Consider the following 19,834-nt stretch of genomic DNA (forward strand, 5'->3'; position numbering starts at 1 on the left):
TGCCAGGCAGACAATAAATAATCAGTATCACGAACTCACAGTAACCACAGCGTACTTCTCATCACCCTACACGCTGCAGATTCCACCTGCAGAAACAACGCTCTTGGGTGAATAGCTACTCGGTATGGTTTGTCCAGGCAGACAGTTTGCAGATATTATTTATGGAGTGATATCATTTTTAAGATGCATCTTCTTTTTCTCCTCATTGTTTTTGTTTTTATTTTCATATTGGAGTATAGTTGGCTTACAATGTTGTGTTAGTTTCAGGTGTACAGCAAAGTGATTCAGTTATACATATACACGTATCTATTCTTTTTCAGATTCTTTTCCCATTTAGGTTATTAGAGAATATTGAGTATAGTTCCCTGTGCTATACAGTAGGTCCTTTTTAATTATCTATTTTATATATAGTAGTGTGTACATGTTAATCCCAAGATGCATCTTCTTGAAAAGACAATGATAAACTTTCTCTCTTTTTGCCAAAATCTAATCAATAAGTAGGGATATGTCATCTATACCCAGTAAAGATCTTGGAAAAAAAAATGTGAAGATTTTTTTACACTGAAAAGATTGGTTGTGTGATGGCTTAGGAATTCTATTTTGATTTCATTAAGCACAGTTTGGAAAGGAAAAACGATCCTTTACATTCATCCGTGATGTGCAGTGTGCTGTGTATTTCCTCCTGGGTAAAGTCTGCTTTAGAATCAGGCACGTTTCTTTTTAAAGCGACAAGAGCAGTCTTCTGTGCATTTTAGGCAAATTTAGATTAAGGTGAAAGTACCTTCTAAAGCAAATAATGTCTGCGTTTTTCTAACAAGTTTAATTTTTATTTATTTTTGGCTGCGTTGGGTCTTTGTTGACACGCGGGGTTTCTCTAGTTGCAGCAAGCGGCTACTCTTCGTTGCGGCGCGTGCGCTTCTCACTGTGGTGGCTTCTCTTGTTGCGGAGCATGGGCTCTAGGTAAGTGGGCTTCAACAGTTGCAGCACGCGGGCTCAGTAGTTGCGGGGTGCAGGCTTCAGTAGCTGTGGCACGCGGGCTCAGTAGTTGTGGTTCACGGGCTCTAGAGCGCAGGCTCAGTAGTTGTGGCGCACGGGCTTAGTTGCTCCACGGCATGTGGGATCTTCCTGGACCAGGGCTCGAACCCGTGTCCCCTGCATTGGCAGGCGGATTCTTAACCACTGCGCCACCAGGGAAGTCCTTGCTAACAAGTTTAGGTAACCAGAATTAAGCTACTCTGGTGCAGCTGGGATCATCCCGAAACACCCACGGCTGCAAGAAGGCATGTAAAGGTGACAGCATGTCTTGGGGGGCCTTGGTGGTGGCACCTTGCCTTTGGAAAGCTCCTGGCAACAGGGGCCTCATCCTGCAGGAGCAATAGGCCCGACACAGCCCCAGCAGAGGGCTCAAGGCTTCTGTAGCTCCATCTGGCAAGTGGCCCAGGGGCTCTGGGTCCAGCCATGAGCCAGAGAGATCGTTGGGAGGGGGCAGACAGCAGGAGAGAGCTGGAGAGAGCTAGAGATCTGGGCTGGAGTACCAGCCGCCCAGTTGCCACCCACATGGCTTTTGGTGCATCTGCTTCCTCATCCATGAAACGGGGATCACACCCTTGCCCAAGTGCTCCTTTCAGAAGGATGAAAGGAGAGACTTTATATGAACTCCCTTTATCAGGGCCTGAAGATGCTCTCCCCACCCGGGGAGTGCGATGGCCACTGTGGTGCTTCCTGGGGGTGGGCTGCCCCACCCAAGGTGCCCCATCCTGCGACGAGAGAAACCGACTTAGGACTCAAGGGCACAATAACTTGGAACACACCAGTCGCAACAGTTTAACATTTTACTAAATCAATTCACACGAATTCCAAATTGCAAATATAATTAAGGACAACAGATTCTGTTCTGCCTTTTAAATCTTTCATTTTCAAATCCATCATTAAGACAAAAAGTAAACAAAAATTAAGTCTGCTGCAAATTCATGATTTTTCTTCTTGAGGGGAAAAAAAGGAACATTATAGTAAAAAGAATGCCACTGGGTGTACAATAAAGCACCACGACACACGGTTACAAAATGGGCTTCCTGGACTCTGCCCCACGTAGAAGACACTGCTCTCCCCGCTGCTCTGCGTCAAGCAGGATTTCATTAAAATAAAACTATAAAATCTCCTAGGTTACACTAAAGTCAGACACGGTCTGGAACACAGTGCTTAACAACAGTAATGTCAACTATCAGTGCTAACGTAAAAACATTTTAGAAGGTCAAAAACAATTAAACTGGAAACCAAAACCTTATTTTCCCTAGATGAGCAAAACTGAAAAAAATGAAAGGGTTCCCGCCTCCCACTAGGAGTGGAGGGAATCTTTTTTTTCTTTTCTTTTCTTTCTTTCAAATTGGAGGCGGGGGCACGGTGCAGGCTGGTTCTGCAGTTCCTCGGCCTAGTTGGCGTCCAGCTTGGCCATTTCCTGCACGTAGATGCCTATACTCTCGCTGTCAAAAAGCACAAAATACACCGTTTTGATGGAAGAGGACATTGTTGACACGAAGTAACTGGAGATGGCCTTCAGGATCAGCTGAGCTGCCGTCTGCTTCGGAAAACCGTTCCTGCAAGAGAGAGGACGACGGCTCAGCAACTAGGGGGCCGTGGCGGCCACAGGCCCCTGTCCCCGGCCACCTCCTCCCCCCGGGAGCCCCTCGAGGCCCTCTCTGCTGCAGTGGCCTCGTGTTGGGTCAGGGTCCACAAGTGGTACTCGACCTCTGGCTGCTTGTACACAGGCGTGAGAGAGCCCAGTGCCACCAGACAGGGGAAGAACGAGGAGACAGAGAACTATGACCCGCGGGAGAATGTGCTGTGCTCTGAGAGGCGGCATGCCAGCAAGGCGACAGAATCTGTGGTTCGCGGCGTGTGGGCTGAGTGTAGTCTCCCGCAGGCAGTGTGAGCGCCCACGGTTCTTTTCCCAACATCACCAGGACTAGCACGGGGCTTGAGACACAGCCCAGGCTCCCAAAGGCCCCCCGGGGGTCTCAGCCTCAGGGACGGCTGGAGGCTGGAGCTTCTCCAGGAAGCACCAGCCTCCCTCCATGCAAGTAGAGGGTTACATCCTTCACACTGGCCTTCAGATGTCATGGGCAGCAGGAATCCACCTCCCGGCACACACCAGCTTGGACACCCCATAGGCCCAGGCCTCGGGGAGCTGTGAGCAGCGAACGACCCTGGGACAAGTAGGCTCTTCATCTCAAGGGACAGCATCCCAGTCTCCAAGCCAAACTGGTGTGAATTCCCATACAATTCCATTTAAAGTAAACGTCACGCGGCAATTCTGGAGGCAGGGGCTCAGAACTCGGGCAAGAATCTGAAAGCGGGACTAGAAGGACGGGCGCTCGTTGCTCCATGTGTGCTGGGGCTGTTCCTGGTCAGCACTGCAGGTGCAGGAGGACCCAGGTGGCCCAGGAGGACCATAGCAGGAATGTGTCAACTTGCCTAGTCTGGGGGAAATAACATGGACTTTGGATCCAGTGGCCCTGGATTCAAATCCCTACTGACCCCGGTTTACAGTCCAGGATACTGAGGGTGAGAGTGAGGGGCTGGTCTCCATGGGGATTTCTTTGTTCCTAAGCAGGTCTAGTCTTCAGTCTGCCCTGAGCCTGCGGGTCCAGTGGAGTCCGAAGTGCTGGGTCAACCTGCCAGTTTCGGCTGGGGCTTTCCTTCGGATGGGGTACTTGCTGCCAGGTGAGAGGTTTTCAAATGTGTCAGGTGCGGGATTTCTCCTAGGCTCACTCGCTAAGTGGCATGAGTTGTGGACCACCTCAGCGGCTTCTTTTGGAGGGTCACACTTACTCTATTGTCAGCACTCAGGGCCTTTCAGAGCCTTTCAGAGCCAAGGAGAAAACCATTCTTGCGACTTGTTTTTGATCAAACAGGGCTTCACCCAGCTTGACAATGGACCCCTAGCAACTCGTGGATGCTTTAGAAGCGAAGTTCCTTTTTAGAGGACAAGAGTGTCACCCCAGGCCGTTCCTAGCCTGTGCAGAGGAGCCAGCGGCAGTAGGTAGGGTGTGACCTGGAGTTGGGGCTCCCTCATGTGCAGGTGCCTCCCCCACCCCCAGGCACAAGGCACTCCTGCCTGGCAGCCAGCACACACGAGCCTGTGAACCAGACCAGGGTCAGAGTCTGAGAGAGCTGCAGGGGCGTTCCAGCCAGGACAGGGCTGCCGGACAGGCAGCTTCCTCCTGAGGAGACCCTGGGGCTCCGTCCACCAGCAGAGTTGGGGTGACCAAAAGGCGGGCTGGGATGGAGGGTGGTGGGGAGAGGGGCTGTGCTGGAAGTGGGGAGGGTGGGGACCCCGCAGGGCAGGTGACACCCCTCGCACCCATCCCCACTTGGGGCCTGCAGGCTCAGTCTGGGAAGAAGCTGTCCTCACAACACCTGGCTCGGCTGCCTTGACTATTTTCACAGGAGTCGAGGAGCACAAAGGCTACACTGTCCGGAACAAGACGCGCGCTGGAAAGCGCTGGATGGAGTGAACCCGACCTTCTGCTTTGAGGACCCCTCTCCAGTGAGTGTGTCGTGGGGCACTCAGCTCGCACCCTTATAGGGGCCGCCCTTCCTCCAGGCAACCCTACTCCTGAGGCAGGGGCCAGGCCAGCCATGGCGGAGCGCAGGCACAGGGTCACCCGAATGAGGGCCCATTTTAAACATCTCACAAAGAGCAAGTGTTTATTCTCCTGCTGTAAATACAGGAGCTGCCCTAAGGACTCGTTTCGTTCCTGGTGAGGAAAGCCTGAGGAGGCGGCAGCCCCTGGGCAGACAGGCGGGAGTGGGCAGGGCTGGGAGGCTACGGCAGGACAGCGGGGCCCGGCCCGCCACTGGAAGCAGCTGCGCTCAGGCCAGGGACTCCGAGGGCCGCTGACCCGGGCAGAGCTCGGCCTGCGGGCACGACCTGGCTGGGCGGGGGCTGAGAGAACTGCGAGGAGTTGCCTCTGCACTGGAAGCCCGAGACCACGCTCCACCAGCCCCAAGCTCCCCCACTAAGGGTGCCCTCCTGCACGTCTCTGCCTTGCACCTGCACAGGTGAGCTGGGCCGAGGTGAGGGCCTGTGGAACTTGCCTGAAGAGCAAGCTGTCTGTCGTGTGGCCTGATGGTCACAGCCCATCTCCTCTGCTGTTTGCCCAGCCTGAGCTGACCCTGGCCAGGGCTTCGTGAGCTGCCCTTATGCCACCCTGCGGCCGCTCTGCCCGAGGCAGGGGAGATGTGGTGCGCTGCAGAGACGCAGGGTGTGGCCGCAGGGCCTCCCTGGAGCACCCGCAGCAGGCCGGTCACTCCGCCTGTGCCCAGCGCTTTCTGACACAGACCTTCTCCCACAGCTTTCTATTCCTCTGCCTTGGACCCTTGAAAAGGGATGTGTGACTCTGACCGAAGGGACATTAGTTCCTGTTCCTCTACATCAACAGTTCTCAACATTAGCCTCTGTCAGGATTACAGAGGGCCGGCCAAAACGCAGGCTGCCAGGCTCCGCCCAGGAAATCAGATGAGGTGAGCCTGGGGACCATGCTTTGAGAACCACTGTTCTACACGCACTCAGGGTGGGCCCAAAGGTTAAGAACCTGCACTGGGAAGAAAGGTCGGGGTCAAAGGTCACAGACCTGCAGCCCACGCCTGCATGCCCTACTGTTAAGGGAGCCTGGGCTGGTCTGGCCTTGTCCTTCAAGGTTGCTGTTGGGTGAACTGTGAATATGATTTGTTTCCAGGAAAACCTCTTGTTGACAAACCCATCCCTCTGTCTGAGGCAGTCACAGCCTAAAGAAGAGACCCAGCCATGGGACTGTGGCCACTCTGGACCACGCAAGCCACCAGGAAGGAATGGAGGAGGTGACGGCTTTCTTGACGTTTCCAGGTGGGTCCCAAAAATGTTTTCTAGTAGGCACAGTTAGAAGTATTTGTAACAAAATGGAATGTAGAAGTGGATGCTTTCACAAGCGTGCTTTACGTGCAGAGGCCCTGCACCCTCAAGACAGGGGCAGCTGTGGCACACGCAGTGGCCTGGAGCCACACGGGATTTGAGTCTGGGCCCTGACTCTGTGCCTTATTTCCCCACCTGGTGAAATGGGGTAGCTAATCAAGTATTTATTACCTGGGGAGGCTGTGTGTATGGAACAAAATACTGTACAGACAGCCCTCAATCAACAGTGTCATCTCTAAAGTGGGCAGTCTCGAAGGGTCTTTCTAAAGGCCCACACAGTGGAAAATGGCCTCCCCAACCCCAGACCCCATGATAGCTGGGACTGGGTGACTGCTGCTATCTTTGCTGCTTCCCTGTGCTGACAAAGTCAGCATCAGGCCCCCCAGAGGGCTGCTGCCCGGGTCTGTGATGTCCAGTTCTCTTGGAGGGCCGTGGGCCAGGACTGCTGGCACGCTGCGGTGTGGCAGGGGCTCCGCCGGGGTCCCCTGGTGCAGTACTGACCAGCTTGAGGAGAGTTGCCTGCCTACGCGTCTCACTCATCTTGTGGCTTCTTGGCTGGCTGGCTGGGTTCTTCTGTTGAATAACCACAGCCCTTCTGAACGGCCATACCTGCTTGGCCAGGTCTTTGTGCCTTCCTCCCCATCTCAGGCTTACTGCTTCTGTGACAGTCACTCTGTTCTACCGCTGTACTGTGTCTGCCTTCTGGATGAGACCAGATGGCACCTCCTCAAGGCGCATTAGAGCGGGGGTGGATAAGGGCTTCTGCACTCCAGTCAGATTCCAGTTTCAATCTTAGCTGCCCTCGGGAGCAGGCGTTCACCTCTCCTGGCATTAGTTTCCTCCACTGGAAAATAGGTACTGCTCGGCGATGGCAATGACGACAGTGGTGGTGATGCAGAAGCTGCTTCCCCTGGGAGATGGGTGCCCCTCCCTCCTATTCCCATTCGGCTCCTGACCCTGCCAGCTGTGCTCATGCCAAATGTCTTAAGCTTCTCTGCGGCCAAGCGCGTCCCACCCCACATGGAGTTTATCTTAGACTTCGACCTTTTTTATTGCCTTGACCAGACTAAGAAGGTGTCTGAGCTTCCCCCTGAGGTCGCTCCAGCTGTGTCTGCAACAGCCCTTCCCAAGTGTCTTAGACCTCAGTTTCCCTGGCTGTTGCAAGGGGACCCCACGGGCTACCTCCGCCTGGTGCCCTCCTGGGTCACCTGCTCAGTGATGGCCGGGGGCTGTACACATGGGTTGCTTGTCCACTGTCCCATCTGATGGCAGAGACGTGGGTTCACAGGGCCACAACACAGAAGAGGATTTACTCCCTCCAGCTGTGCTGAGCCCCTCCTCGTGTAGGGCATCGCCAAGCGTCCCTGCTCCTGGCGAGCTCAGCCTCCAGGGGCAGGGCAGGGCAGACGCAAAGGACTCCAGGCCAGGGGCTGTGCTGAGCAGGGACCCAGAGATTGCTGTGAGGAGAGGTTGTGTCCTGGGGGCTGGAAAGCCCAGATGGGTTTTCTGGAAGAGAAAGACTAGGAGCCTGACCCTGAAGGCTAAACAGGAATTAAAGTAGATTCTAGATGGACTCCTCTGCTTTTTTTTTTTGCTGGACCAGGCCACCTGTCTAATTGTCTTGGCTGTTTGGGAGATGGATAGGGCAGGGCGTCTTGGCAGCTTGGGTGACGTGGGCAAAATGTCTGTCACCCCATGTGAACCCTCCTCTGCTGGGATTAGGTTTCCCTCACACTGTGCTCCTGGGCCTTCCTGTGATCTGTCTGGCTTTGAGTAACTGCCCAGCCAGAGACTACTCCATCCAGAGGTAAAGGGCAGGCTATCGAGGTCCTGAGCTGAGAGCAGTGGGTTACAAGAGGGTGAAGCTAAAATTCAGAAGGGGATGGTGATGGGCCCAATGCCTCCAAAGCTAGAGAGAGGCCAGGGCAGCACACCCCCAACAGAGGCCTCTTACCTTCTCTCACTCCAGGGCTCACATGTTTTGGGTTAATAAGTAATTCTCCCCAATTCAGTTTGTCTCTGTCCTTTGTATTTGTCTTCTGAGGCCCACACCGAGGGGGTAGGGGAGGCCGATGGCTCTGCCTGGGCAGGTCAGGGAATTCCAAGAGGTGTTTCCAAGGTTCTCTAGAATCCACTCACACAGAGAGTGCAGAGGCAGTGGGGTGATCCTCTGGCAGGATGCTCGGAGGTGGGTCTGTTGACCAAAGGGGACAGGAGGCAGGGGTTCCACGTGCCTAATACCGAGAGCACTGAGGCCAAGGACCTCCGAGCAAATTCTGGCTCTACCAAGTACACGCTGTGTGACCTCTGGTGAGTGACTTGACCCCTCTAAGCTTCTGTTTCTTTGCCTTTGAGTGGAATTAATAGTGCTGCCCACTTTGCGGGGTTGTTGTGAGATACTGCAGATAAAGGGTTTAGCACAGTGCCTGGGACTCAATGAATACCCACAAGTGGTAGCTTCAAGAAAACGAACTGGCTTTCCTTTTAGGCTCATAAATCTAAGGAGAGTTTAATCAAAGCCCCAAACTAGCTATTCCCTGAGTACTGCCCCTCTGGAGAGGGGTCGTTCCCTAACGTCAAACAAACAGAGCAGAGGGAGTGGGGTATCCATCAATATTGTGACCAGAATGCCCAAGGACAGGAGGTCCAGACGCCAGAGGTGGTTTCCCAAGGCCAGGGTTACACCCTGGGTCTCATCTGCCTCCAGTGGGCTTTAAGATTGGCCCCCAATCTTGCGGGCCGATGGGCTGGAGGAAGGGCGTGTAGGGCTGTGGTCATCCTCCACATGCCCAAGATGCTGGGCCTCAGCTGAGAGAAAGTGATCCCACAGCTCTTTACCAGCATGTTTTGCATTTATATTGTTTTAATTCCAACATGACTTTTATGCCAGAGACACTGGATGCCACAAACAAGCTGTTTTATTTCCCCTCCTAAACCCCACTGTGATTTACTGGCCGGCTCTGGTGTAATCCCATTCTTTGCTCATGAAAGAGAGGGCAGCTGTTTACATGGCTCTGTGGGGCAAGGTCTGCCCGACAGATGTGGGGCTGGGTGGCTATGCACATGTGCTTGACTTTGGCATTCCGCCCTCTTAAAAGCTTTCAACTGATTATTTTTTAAAACTTTTTACTCCGTGAAAAATGTAAATAAGTTTGTAATAACAGATGCTCTTTTATGGGCATGACTTTTACGCTTCAATTAAAAATTTCCCACTAGTCATATGAAAGAGCATGAAATTATTACCTCCAATAAAGGCTCCTATTGCTTCTCTCCTCAGAAGCACCTTTCATCAGAGTAGATCAAAGTGCATCCGAAACACTAATTAACTGAGCCTCAGAACCGTCTGTGAGGAAGGGCAGTCCCTTAGCCTCACTAGCTGATAAGGCAGGCCAGGGACAGAGAGGGTGATTCATTTACCAAAGGTCACACAGCAGCTCAGTGCTGAAGAATAGAACTTCCATGGGAGGTGGGGGGCTGGGAAGGTGGGAGAAGCAGGGAGTTGGCTAATTATGCTCAGATCCAAAAGCACTTCGTAAAAAAAAAAAAAAAAAGGTCTTGAATTGACTCTGGGACTGAGTCGGGCACCTATACACCTCTCCACAGTTCCTGGGAAAGTTCAACCTGCTGGGTGCTTGCTGACCAGCTTATGAAGGATGCTCGTCTTCGCCAGGTGCTCTTAGAGCCGATTGAAAAAGGCTGTTTGTTAGATGCTCTAGCTCTGTCAGCTTTGCTTTCAACAGGCATTTAAATGGTATTGACTTTTAAAATGACGCTCAACAGATGCTTCTGGCAGAAGCGAACAGAATGAAGATGTATGGTGACGGGAAACATAGATGGCAGTCCAGAACAACAATCGTGTCAGCTCTGGATGTCCCTGCAGAGCTCGGCACAGGGCGGAGTGAGCGTGGGAACGCGAAGCTGGGGGCCATGTGCGTGTTCACCTGTCCTCTGCTCAGGGTCCCTCCCCACCCCACACACCAGCTTCTTTGTGCTAGTAAGCCCCAGAAGACAGCCCACTGTCAGTGCAGAGGACTGAGGGGCTCTCACGCAAAGGAGCACCTGGTCTGGGAAGCCTCGGCTGCCCAGAGCTGCAGGGCCAGGGCCAGGAGGGGAAGAGAGGGGAGGTGCGGCGCCCACAGCTCACCTCCAGGAGGGACTGCAGAGGAATGCTCCTTCTGTCCCAGGTGGAGGCAGGCAGTGACAGAGGCTCCAGAGGAAGATCTTTTTTCCCATAGCAGGTCCTCTGGTGGGTCCACCAGTCACGTGTGACTGCCGTGGCCCACAGGAAGCCCTGGGAGCCCTGGGGCACAGTGCCTGTCTGCCTGTAAGCAAGGCTTTCTGGGTACAGCGACTAAGCGCTGCTTGAGCAGATGTGACAGGAATTCTGCCCCGGACTAGCTCTGTCACTGGCACTTGGGGTGTGGGACCCTCAGTGATGGCACTGTTCAGGGAAGCAAAATTACAAGGCCTGCCCAAGATAAAAACAGCAAAATCCACTCTCTGTCCTCCTCATGGGTTTGGCAGAGAAGTGCTTTGAGAAGAGCAGCCTTCTATACACACACGGAATAGTGCTGAGGACGGTGACTCAGGCTCGCCCGGGAGGACAGTGCAGCCTGCGGTGTCACGGGACGTCAGTGTGCTGGGACCTGTGCTGCCACTGCACAGCCCGCCTTCCTCGGGTACTGGGAGGGACTGATGGCAGAGACCCTGGAAGGCTCCCGATCTGCATGGGAAGCCCCAGGGATGACACAGAGTCCGGGGCTGCGGGAGCTCTGAAGGCCAGTTTCCCTTTGCTTCCGTGCCCCATCCAGATGGCGAGCCTTCCAGAGGCCTGCTGCTCAGACCCTTGGTAGGGAGGACCGTGGAGATGTGACAGGCAGTGAGACACAGCCTCAGAGGCAGCCCTCGTATCTTCATCGTGGCAGAGAGTTCTCAAAGCATGCTCCCTTCGGAGAGCTCCTTTAATTTCCGAGCAGTCCTGAGATGCTGCGTGGTGGGGACGATCACATCTATTTTACAGAGTAGGGGGCTGGACTCAGAGTGGGGGTTAATTTGCATGCCATCACGCAGCTGGTTAGCCAGGCCCGGGCCCGAGCCCAGGGCTGCTCTGACAGGCAGGACCTGATGGGCTGTGTGCTGGCATCTGGGGGTGCACCACCCGGGAGCGGGTGCGGTTGGGGGTTGTGGCTGAATCCTGCCTGCCTCATCCGTGGGTCAAGGACTACACCCTTCCAGTGCTGGCCCTCTGGGTTGTGAGTCTGTCTTAGGAGCAGTTGTGCTGCTCCCCACAACCTCCGTGAGTCTCCCTGGGGGGATTTCAGGGCTGGGAGGTGGGGGAGGCCCAGCCCGATTTCACTCTCACGTATCTGCCCACTCAGATCCACCTCATCAGCAGGGCAGTGAGACACGGGGAGAGCAAGCAGGTTTTGGGGAGGTGGAGGATGCTTGGGAATACAAAGATAAGGGGCAGAGAGAGGGCTGTGCCCAGAGCATGCTGGGGTTCAGGGACAGAACTGTAACGCAGCTATATGGGCTGGGTCTGGGAGGGGCTCTCCCGGTCAGTATCCCTGCATTCATGCCTCCCCACCCACCTAAGGTCTTAGTGTCCTTCAAGGGTCACCTTCTGTGATGACATCTGCTGTCACGGCTCAAGTCTGAGTCTCTCCTCAGGCTTCCTGTCTCCCTACCTCTCTTCAACTGTCCCTCACAATTACTTAATGTCTATGTCCTTCCCGATTTCGAGCTTCCGGTCTCCTCAACAAAGGCAAGTGCTTGAAAGTAGCCTTAGCTGACCATGCGCACAGTCAGAGCTCCCTGCAAGCATGGGCCCCATACGCAGGGGGACAGGCCGTGGGCCCTTACCTGCCGCTGCCGATGGATGGAAAGGCGATGGACTTCAGCTTCTTGTCATCTGCCAGGGCCAAGCAGTTCTTCACTGTCTTTTCCAGAAGCTCCTCACACTTGTCTGCACCCCAGACGGGACTGTTACAGTGGATCACAAACTTGGCGGGCAGGCCATGGCCTGCGCTGACAGCGGCTGGAGGGGACGAGACAGAAGCAGTGAGCTGGGTCCCCCTGCAAAGCACGCGTGCTAAGTGCCGAGCCCAGGCCGGCTCTCCAGCTCCAGTACGTCTTCCCGGGCCTGCCGACCACCTGGTTCAGGAGGGCTGCAGCTGCCTGCTGCCTTGTGATTCCCACGGAAGCTCGAGCTGGAAACTGCTTGCCCTCGGTGGCGGGGCAGGGGGGACGCCAAGCCAACCTCCACCCCTGGAAAGTTGGTGTTAGGACGCATGGCCACCAGGAACTTTAGCCAAGGTCACAGTAAACCCTCTCCCTACCCTCCCAGAAGGCCGAGCCTTAACCATCTAAATAACTTGACCAAATGTGTCAGAATGTTTGTAGCCTCCAATTAATTGCCTTTTGGGGGTCTCCAACCGCCCTTTCCTCAAGTGGATTCATGTGCATTTAATTATGATGTATCGATATCTATAAGTCTCTCAGACACAGTTCGGAATAAACCTACTGGGAAAGTAACCCAAATAGCATGTCTGCTGCCCTGTTCTTCTCCCTGACTAACCGATCCTGTAAGTTCTGACAGAATTAATTGGACAGTGTTTTTAGGATGGAACCGTTTTCCTCTCCTAGAAGAGGAGCCTTTTCCCAACTACAGATCTCCATAGCAGACCTGCCTTTCCAGATTTGTTCTCGTTCTCTGCCTCTTGTCAGATCTGAAGACACTGGTCTTGGGCCTGCTCCTACCAGGAAATATAACAGGCCAGCCCATGTCTCCCAGAGCATGTTCCAGGATTCCTGTCCCAAAAGTGGCAATGCAAAGAAGGTGGTTCTGGAACCAATGGGTCTGGTGAGTGCTGCCTGGTAGACTTCTATACAGGAGCACACTAACGTCTCCACCCACTGCTCCAGTAAGACACCCAAACTTTTTTCACCAAGTGTTTTCTAAACCCACTTTGTGAAGAACACCATCAGCGCTATCCAAGGAGTCTGGGTTGTTAATGGGTACGGTATGTCGCTAGCAGAACCTGGAGAAGAGTGATTTATGGGAAGTGTCTCATGCTGCAGTAGCAACTGCTCTGATCCCAGAGTCACAAGTCTGATTTTGAGTCCTGGCTCTGCTGACTCGTTCAAGAACTGTGGGCTTGAGATTGGGGGACTTAATTCACCTGCATGTCTACATGAGAAGTAACTGCTAAACTATGCATTCAAAAGAAATGTGTTAGCAGTGATTATCTTTGGACAGCGGAACAGGGATATGTTTTACTATTTCCTTTATACTTACTTAAAAAATATTTTAAAACATTTTCTAAAACAGATCTTAAAATCAAGAACGAAATGCGTTCTTGTTTTTGAAACAGGCAAACATATCTTTAGCTGTGCTAAGTCTAACGGGTTTGTGCCAGCTGTGGCTCCGGTGTCACCAGCTAAGTTTGGTGTGTGGCAGCTTCAGGGCCACCTCTCATCACACCTCCTGAGGGTCACCAAATGGGCTTTAACTGGAGTACCAACAGGAAGGACCTTGGGCTGGCACAGAGAGGTGCCAGTAAGGGGCTGAGGAAAGGCCAGGAGCCCCTGGCTGGGTAGTTTATGCTGTGTGTGTCCTCCCTGTTCAGTGTGGGCGGTTCCAGGGGGGAACTGCCTGGAAGAGCTCGGTAATTGTGCCCGCACCAACTCTCTGCAATGCCATGCCCTTTGCAGGCAAAACAGAACTGGCAGAGCAGAGGTCAAAGGCAATGCCACCCTCTTATCCCCGCCAGGACCCGTGACTAGCCCAGGATGGGAGGTCGTGCGTAGTCACTGGGGAAAGAGAGGTGAGGCCTGGGGTACCCTCAGAGAAGGCTGTGTGGCTGTCACATAGTAACTGTTGATGCCCATATTAAGATTCATTTGAAAAACAAACAGGATTTGAAAGACAGAATTGGGAACCATCTAGTAAGGAGAGAAAACTGGAGCCCAAAGGGGAGGAAGGGAGTGGCCTGTCCTCACATAGCTGGTGGGGTGAGCCAGCCTCACCCACTGTTCAGACTCCCAGGTGCTCGGGAAACCCTGTGTCCACCTAAAATCCCCAAATCCAGGCTGGCATCAGTGAGAAGTGCCCTGCCTCTAGTTCTTAGCAGTAAATTCTCCTCACATCACATGTCAAGTCATCTTCTTACCCCTCTTATCAGGAAAGGTGTAATTGGTAAATGAGAGATGTATATTTACATTTCTCCCATGAAAAACACAGATGGTTGAATGAAAATGATTCATTTGCATCTCATCAGCAATTTTGCAGATGGCTCAGTATCCCTATCTATACTTCTCAGCTCTTAGATTTGCCGAATTTGGCTTCTGTAACTGCTTAAAATTTGAGGGCTAGACATCAAACACTTAGAAGCTATTTTAAGTAATGAAGAAAAAACTTGGAAAGGCAATTTCCACAACCCTTAAGTTCCCCTGACAATTTGTATGTGATAAAAGTCTAAAAGGCTTTCTTCTGCCTCCGTCTCGGAGATAGCCATGCACCTCTGAATTCTAAGTCGTCCCGTAAAACGGTTACCCTAAGGCAGCATGCACCACGCCCAGATCAGCACAGTGCCTCCCCACCTCACCTCCAGCTACTTCCAAGGGCCCGTTCTTTTTCCGGAGTTCCAGAACAGCTTCCACAAACTCCTTGCCACCCTTCTTCTCCAGCGTGTTTCCTAGACAAGGACAGGGAGAGGTCAGATTGCCATCCTTGCGTCTCAGGGCACACACAGACACTTAGCATGTCAGGTGATTACATACTAAAAATGATCTGACTGGCTAAATTTCCAGACAGCTGCAAGACAGGAACAAAGCCCTGGCTGAGTCAAAAAAGTGAAGTTTCGAAGAGATTCACCGTCGGCCACAGTTACCACTCTGCATGGCTGGTCACCGAGCTCTCTTTGCTGCCTCTTATCTGGGGGTGACTCGGGGTGATCCTGGACATGCCAGAGATGCGAGGGAGATGGGAGACGCCTGTTCTCTGCAAGCACGCCTGCCCTGCATGCTTTCCATCAGCGTGAGAAACCAGATGGTGCCGGCTTCCAAGGCTGATGCCTCCCCCTGGATTTTCTTCTCTGTCTCTGGGGAGAAGCCCCAAATAAGGAGGTTTTAGAAGAAGCATACCATGCTTCCATCAGCAGCTAGCTCTCCTCTTGGCGGCAGGCCCAGAAGAAAGCATTCAGACTTGGCCACCTTTGGGCCAGTTTTATTACCATGCTTAGTTCCTATTTTGCAGCTTTGGTGTCATATGTGAATACAAAAAAAAAAAAAAAAAAAATGGCCTCAGACAGTATTTCCTTAATCACACAAATGATTCAGAATCGTTTTAGGTAAAGGAGAACAACATCAGAAACAGAGCTTAAAGATGAACCTGTTGCTTAAAGGAGGATGACTAACTGTTCAGGACCAGATTAAAAAAAGAAAAAAAAAAATCAAATGGAGGCAGGGAGCAATTCTTCTTGAATTAGGGTACTTGGTAAGTAACCAATTCTTGCTATGAAAGCCAAGCTCCCAAATAAGATTACCAACACCTATAAGGTCTGTGGGTTAAATGTCTCACGTGGGGCAGCAAGCAGCAGTCAAAATCGTCCTTTCAAGTTTGGCCAGAATGGGGTCTTACGTCTTCCATAAGCTCTGCTTCCTCAGTTGTGCACATTTTAAAGTACATTCCTCACAAGAGGATAAAATACTCCCCTTAAGATTCACCATTTGTCTTGGAAAATTCAAGGTGCCCTTGGCACATTCTGGTATGGGTCAGTGAGGGTGCACTGGGATGCACCAGCCCAGATTCTCTTTGGATTCACCCCGGAATGACCAGGTCTGATTATCTTAGAGAAACCTGCCTCATTTGCATGTTGTTCTGGTGGGGTGAACTAACCCCAGGAAGTGCCTAGAAGGAAAAGCAGACAGCCTGGGCACTGTCACAGATAAGACGGCACAGGGCTAATGGCAGGCACTGCCTATAAGCCATCCCACTCTAGGAAGTCTGGGGGCCTGAATGAACGTGAGCAGCAGGCCATCACCCACAAGGAGCTCTCAGCTAAGAGAAGGCCTGACTTTCAGACAGAGATTAACTTGGGATCCCTAAGGTGGGATCCAGCGTCCCTCCTCATTAGCCCGACTGCCCACAAGCCTTCACCTGTCTTGGAAAGCAGTGAAGTAGGCTTTAAATGGCAGAGGTGTCCAGAGGGAAAACACATCCGCTTCAGAGGTTTTTACCGGCAGTGGTGGCAGCTTCTGCGTGTTTCTGACAAAGTTCAGCATCAGAGACAGTGGCCAAATGGGCTTAAGGGAGCAGGCTTGGGCCTCGCGGCTCAACTCCACCCACCAGGAAGTGGAGAGTTTGAGGGTACAACCCAGGTGAATGAGGCCCAATTACAGGTTCACCCAAAATATCCATGCAACCGAGAAAAATGAATCCGAAGTCTGAATCCGTTGGATCCCAAATGCTGCTGCCCAGCTGTACCTGGTCTGGCCTTCCCTCCTCACCCATCCTCCAGCTTGAAGGATGGATACAAACATGCTCCAGGCAGGACTATTTCAGGTCCACATTCTCTATTCTATCTACTCTTTAGGAGAAATGGGAAATTTGGAAGGTAAAGTAAAATCAGTGTTGTATTAATACTACCAACTTCCTTCTGAAATAGAAAAATATTAAGAAAATGGGCTGATTTATAATTAAAGGTGTTTTATCTTAGGAAGAGTGTTTACTTTAAAATTTTTACTTATAAGTAAATCTTGCTTTAATTAGAAGTGAAATTTGCACGTTAAATTACACTTAATGCATTTCCCAAACTTAAAAATTGAACCCTAGATTGCAGGCAATCAACCCGGTCAGGACTTGACTCCTACACACACATATGTATGCACATGTTCATGTAGACACACGTGTACTTTTTAACAAGAAACAGGCCCATTTCAACTGTATTGTCAACACTCTGAATGTAAGACTCTTGCTTTTTAGGCTTAACTTCAGGGTTAATCATAAGGCAATTGGCTTATTTGCCCCCAAGCATAAACATGTGTTACTCCCATGAGAACAAGAGCATTATTTCATGCTTAGAAAGCAGGCATAAGTATCAGTGTTCAAACCAGCCTAAGCAAAAATTTAGGCTTGGACAAACGTCAGGCTCAGCCTGTGGTCTATTTCACTGTTAGAAAGAACTTTCGATGGGTAAAAGTTAATCACTGGGGCTAAGCATTCCTGCACTCGCATTCCTTCTTCCAGCAGTCTCGGGACTCAGGAATTCACACCAAGTATGAGAAGTGGAGTGATTACATCCTCGCTTCCTCTTTTCCCCTCTCACACATCAAAGTGGGAACTGGAACCAATTGAGACCATGTGTGAATCTGGTTGATCATTGTTTTGGTATTGCAAGAGATCTGGGTTCAGTACTAGTTTGGAATGGTTCGCTGAGAAAAAGCACTGAGGTGGGCTTTGGAAGACCTGGGTTCTGGACCTGGCACCGTCTTTCCTCCTTGGCCAGTCAGGTTGTCTGGACCTGCTGTGACAGTGTCCATGAGTGATGTACGACGTAACCTTGGCCGAGCTCTTGGACCCGGGTTACTTACATGTCACCAAGGCTACTCATGCCTAACCTGTGCATATGAGTGGGTTAAGGGCAAGCATGTCAGAGAGAAAAGCACTAGCACTGTCATTATTCCAAGGAGACCGGTTCCATTCATGGTTTAGGAAGGACTGGGCTCTTCTGGGGGCGGGGGGGGGGGGGGGGACAGTTGGCTCTGCATGTTACCCCATCTGGCCCCACCCAGCCTCAAAGCCTCCAGCTCCACCTCCTGGTGTGGCTAATCCTGGGGAAACACTTTCACAGCCGCAGCAGACTGGCCCTTTCTTCCTCTCCCTGAGCCTGGGCGAGATTCTTTTGCCCAGCAAGTTTCACAATTTCCATTTCACCCAAAGTTCTGGATGGCAGGACGAACCTAGGCCTTAGTCACTCCTGGCTGAAAGATAAGCCCTCAGCTGTTCGTTTATTTAGTTTCCTCCAAATAAGTACTTCCCTCCCATCAAGTTTTCACTTGGTTAAGAAAGGAAGAAGTATCTTTCTCTTAAGCTGCCTGACTTAGGAGCTCTTAAACTCCTCCAAAATCTTGGGAAAGGGGAGTTTATTTTAATTGCCTACAGCCTGATTTCATTTGGGCCTGGCAGGCTTGGCGAATCCTGACTTTCCATCCAGTTTGTCTTTCTATCCTTGTCCAAAATCCAAAATGCCCAGGAGAGCAATTAGCCCAAATCAAAGTGGCTGGGGCAGACTGTGAACAGCGGGCTTTGTGAGTGACACTGAACAGAGCTGGACAGCTACAGATTGCTAAGCTGTTGCACTTCCAGTGTCTGGGACACACGCGAATCCCAACAGCGTCATCCTTCAAGATGACTTCACTTTTGCCCTTACTAGAAATGTATCCATTCTCTTTGGAAGTTGGTGTTTGAATCTATACTCAGAATGCTGCTCTCAGGACCAGCACACCTACTGTAAAAATCATATACGCACCTGAGAGCAAGACCTTTACGATAAGCACCTATCATGAACCAGGCATGAAGCAGGGTGCTTTGGTTACATGACTTAACATAATTCTCATCACCATTATTTTACGGACAGGGAAAACCAAGGCATTGAGGAGTTATGTGACTTGCCCAGGCCCCATAGCCAGTAAATGGTAAGGGTAGGATTCAGGATCCTTCTACCTAGCTCCAAACCTGTACTTTTTTGCCATCACACCTGGATGCCTCCTCATTATAAAAGCCCCTCAACACATTCTTAAAGCAGGGCACTATCTATGTTCGTGCAGCGGGTCTGCAGTCATAGTACTTGGCACGCCACACGCTCTCTCCGCCTCACCCCACCCTCAGCTACTCAGTGCCAGAAGCCAACTGACCATGTGTGTCAGCTGCCGAGGAGAGGAAGGAGCTTTCTGGGTCTAGGAGAGTGTTTCTCAAGAGTGATCTAGGAACAGCACATCAGAATGAGGTGGCTTTCGTACACATAAGGCCTGAGAACCCCTGAGTGTGGGAGAGTGTTCTAAAATTCCCCCCACGTGCATCTAAGGCTTGAAGGCCATCCTCAGGAATGAGCGTGCTTCTGACACAGACCCATGCATACGCATTCCTGTGTGTCTGGTCCACGGTGGGGGCACAGAAGTGGTCCTGGATGCCACTCGGCCGATCTGTCTGCATCCCGCTTGCAGCTCAAATCACGTGTGAACCCAGTCTCCCACAAAGCTGTGCCTCAGGAAGCAGTGAAGAAATTTTGCTGAACCAGTTTCCAAACCAGAAGTGTGCCCATTTGTGAGCTGCATGATGCAACCTGGCTGACAGTTAGCTGTAGTTCTCGCATTCACAACCCGGGGACAGGAGACCTGGGGAAGGTCAGGACAGCTGGAAGTGTGAAATGAATGCAGCCCTGCATAGCTGTCAAAGGATCAAGCTGTCTGCGGCGGCTGACTGACCATGCACACACACACTCGGCAGCACCCAGCTAGGCATTACCTACTTCACCACCGGTGTAGAAGTCAGTGTTTGTCGGGTGAACGACAGCATCACTGTCGATCGAGGCAATGTCAGCCTGTACAACTTGCAACTATAACAGGTAAACAGATGTATATCAACTGTGTTGGACCGAGACCCACGCACAGGCACATTTACTAAGGCCCCAATGGCAGGGCTGGCCTACCTGGTCGATTCCAACATATGAGCCAAAAGGGCAATCAGTCCACGAAGTGTGCGCACATGTGGATGGGGGTGAGGAGAGGAGGAGGAGGAGGAGGAGGAGGAGGAGGAATATCAAATGTGACATGTTTAAATTAAACATTTGAATGACAAGTCCAAAAAAAGAGAAACAGACACAT

At 51.8% G+C, this 19,834-nt stretch overlaps 1 protein-coding gene across 4 annotated transcripts in view; it reads right to left on the reverse strand.

Annotated features, from left to right (window-relative positions):
• Window positions 1-1,818: 1,818 nt before the first annotated feature.
• The window catches only part of MACROH2A1 (macroH2A.1 histone), an 80,333-nt gene continuing 62,317 nt past the window's right edge, over window positions 1,819-19,834 (reverse strand). For 2 of the 4 annotated variants that reach the window (XM_068535925.1, XM_068535926.1), the window contains exons 6-9: window positions 19,476-19,566; window positions 14,557-14,646; window positions 11,813-11,987; window positions 1,819-2,594 (exon numbers count right to left, since the gene is read on the reverse strand). In XM_068535925.1, the coding sequence (XP_068392026.1) occupies window positions 2,429-2,594; window positions 11,813-11,987; window positions 14,557-14,646; window positions 19,476-19,566 (522 nt within the window). In that variant the 3' untranslated portion in view covers window positions 1,819-2,428. The remainder of the gene's footprint in view (window positions 2,595-11,812; window positions 11,988-14,556; window positions 14,647-19,475; window positions 19,567-19,834) is intronic. The other 2 variants (XM_068535923.1, XM_068535924.1) reach the window with 1 other exon arrangement.

This window comes from Eschrichtius robustus, chromosome 2 (genome assembly GCF_028021215.1).
Source record: "Eschrichtius robustus isolate mEscRob2 chromosome 2, mEscRob2.pri, whole genome shotgun sequence".
Lineage (NCBI taxonomy): Eukaryota > Metazoa > Chordata > Mammalia > Artiodactyla > Eschrichtiidae > Eschrichtius > Eschrichtius robustus.